At 40.1% G+C, this 2,756-nt stretch overlaps 1 protein-coding gene across 2 annotated transcripts in view; it reads right to left on the bottom strand.

The window, feature by feature from the left end:
- The window catches only part of UTP25 (UTP25 small subunit processome component), a 25,131-nt gene that overhangs the window by 14,342 nt on the left and 8,033 nt on the right, over nucleotides 1-2,756 (bottom strand). For both annotated transcript variants that reach the window (XM_040446350.1, XM_040446352.1), the window contains one exon: nucleotides 1,703-2,113. In XM_040446350.1, coding sequence (XP_040302284.1) covers nucleotides 1,703-2,113 — 411 coding nt within the window. The remainder of the gene's footprint in view (nucleotides 1-1,702; nucleotides 2,114-2,756) is intronic.

Below are 2,756 nucleotides of genomic sequence, written 5' to 3'. Positions count from 1 at the left end.
AAATAAACGTTGAAAAAAAAAAATTAAAAAAAAAAAAGAAAAAAAAAGAACTTAGTATTGGTATTTTTGTCCATAAGCCTCAAAGGGTAAATATATAATGAATAAATAAATGAATTAGCTGTAATAAGTACAGAACAGATAAAGCTGGTTAGGAAAAGGATTAATGAATCACTACTTTTCTAGAATGTTCTTTAGTACATTTTTCAGAAATGATGATAAAGCATTTCTGAAATAAGATCATATCTCAATGGAAAATTAAGTTTTCCAAACATTTCCAAAAATGCTTAAAGTTACAACTGCTAAGAATGAGGGGCGCCTGGGTGGCGCAGTCGGTTAAGCGTCCGACTTCAGCCAGGTCACGATCTCGCGGTCCATGAGTTCGAGCCCCGCGTCAGGCTCTGGGCTGATGGCTCAGAGCCTGGAGCCTGTTTCCGATTCTGTGTCTCCCTCTGTCTCTGACCCTCCCCCGTTCATGCTCTGTCTCTCTCTGTCCCAAAAATAAATAAACGTTGAAAAAAAAAAATTAAAAAAAAAAAAAAGAATGAAAACAGAATATGCTTGATAAATAAATTTCTAACTAGCCTTCTGTAAATATCAACAATGTGAACAGCCCATCAGATCACACAATCCATCAAATTCTAAATGTGCTTCACGGTTAATCTGCTTCATTTTTCTCTACAACTGTAAATGGAAACAGATAAATCTATAATCCTTATGTCCAAGACTCAGTTTCCCAGAAAGGGAACCAGCACAGCTGGAGAGGTGTCATGATTCAGCCTGGTACAGTGCAGCAGTGAGGACCCAAGATTGAAGAGGGCCAAGTTACTGGCCTAGTAGCCACGCTATGTAAGCGTCCAGGCTTCAATTTCCCCAGCTTTCAAGTAAGGGGTTGGACCAAGAAATGTCTAAGATCCGCATCAGTATTAAACCCTAGAATCCTACTAAACTCAGTAAAACAATCTAAAAAATCTTTTTAGATTCTTCAATATGGAGGGATATAGGCTAAGGGGGTATAGGAAATGGACGACACAAGATGTAGCCACTTAACATGAATAACATGAGCACAACTAAAACACATTTCTTCCCAAAGCCCCCAAATCAACTGGAACTTACGCTTATGAACCCACATAAATGTAATAGTTTTAGGCAGTAATAACTATATAATGGAAATATAGGAATTTGTTTTCCAAGGTTTACATATGTATGTGGCTCAGTGAAGAGAATCCTTGGTTCTAATCCCATCTCTGCTACTTGAGCATCCCTGGTTCTCTTTAGGAAGGTCCTCTATGAATCTGGGTCTCTGTTCATAGCTTTAACATCCAGGGATTGGATAAAAGGCTTACTAAGGTTCCATCCAGCTCTGACAATCACCAAGAGGAGATTTACAATGAAGTGTCATTTACACATGTTCAGGGTTATCTTTAAGGAAAACTATCACGGAAGTACCTGTGACTTACAAGTTTCCAGTTAAATCCACAAATATGCAGCTAGACACAGTCCACTGAGCTCTCTACTGTACTGCTCTGACACTACCTGGCCCAACTAACATGCTCACTCTTGGACTCATTAATTATTCCAGAATTCGTATCATTAAAATAGTCGAGTACCTGCTAAGTGCGAGGCAGTGCCCATATGGCAGTACCTATATGGCAGTGCCTTGCAGCCTCCTTCTTGAGGACAAAGTCCTCCTGCTGTCACTCACCTTGGGCCTTGTTAGCCCTTGGTCTCTGAAGTCATCATCGTCACCCACCCCAAGTTTCTGGCTGCGGCGTCTGCTATTGTTACCGAGCACCTGGGCGTTGGCTTTGAGGACATGATTTATTACATGCAAGCAGTACACATGGCGGATCTCCTCCCCATTCTTCAGGGCAGTCCTTTCTGGGTAGAAAAGGTCCCGGTAAGAATTCATAATTAGGAAGAGCTCTTTCTGGAGGGGTGTGAAGGGGCTACTTGATTTAGGGGAACCAGAGACGAACTGGCTGTTGGTCTTGGTCCAGGTGGATTCCAGAGGCTTCTGGAGATGAAGTGACTTTAAGTCAATGTCCTTTGATGGTTTAAATGTTTCCAACTTCTGAAACTTCGATGAAAAGACAAGCTGGCCCAATATGGGCCACTAGGAAAGAGATCAAGAGCTAAGTTAGAAATGCAAAAAATAAAAAATAAAGTTAAATAAAAAAAAAAAGAAATGCATTATACTATGTTACACTCACACAATTCCTAATCTACCAAGATCTCTCTGATTTACAAGATCATTTTGTTTAATCCTAACCAACAACCCTGCAAGGTAGATGCTATAATGCTCTTCTTACAGTTTAGGAAAGCTGAGGTTCAGAGAGGTTATATGATTCAGACAAACTTTCCAGGAGAGAACAGAGCGAAGAGCCAGAGCCCAAGGTTTCTGACTTCCAACCTGACCTCTTCACTGTGTCAGTGTGTCCCAAACTATTCTGTGGAATATGTTATAGGAAATCAAAATTCATTGCAGAAGAGAAAGGGCTCCAAGGTCAAATAACTTGGGTAAACATCACAAAAGCTAATCCTCCTCCGGGAGAGTCACAATGTATATTAAATACAAAAGGTTCTGGTGAGTCCTGTGATAAGAACTCTGTTCTATTTTATTTAACCTAAAGTTCTCCAAATTTACTTGGACATGGAATAATTTTGGGGGGGGGGGGATACAGCTATTAAAATCCTAAAGTATATTTTGTGAGACACCAGTTTGGAAATTTTTGCACTGTAACAAAACTGATGACCTG

This window comes from Herpailurus yagouaroundi, unplaced genomic scaffold (genome assembly GCF_014898765.1).
Source record: "Herpailurus yagouaroundi ecotype Mexico unplaced genomic scaffold, PumYag 195, whole genome shotgun sequence".
Taxonomy (NCBI): Eukaryota; Metazoa; Chordata; class Mammalia; order Carnivora; family Felidae; genus Herpailurus; species Herpailurus yagouaroundi.
The sequence above is the reverse complement of the archived record's forward strand: the minus strand, read 5'-3'. Positions and strand labels throughout refer to the sequence as shown.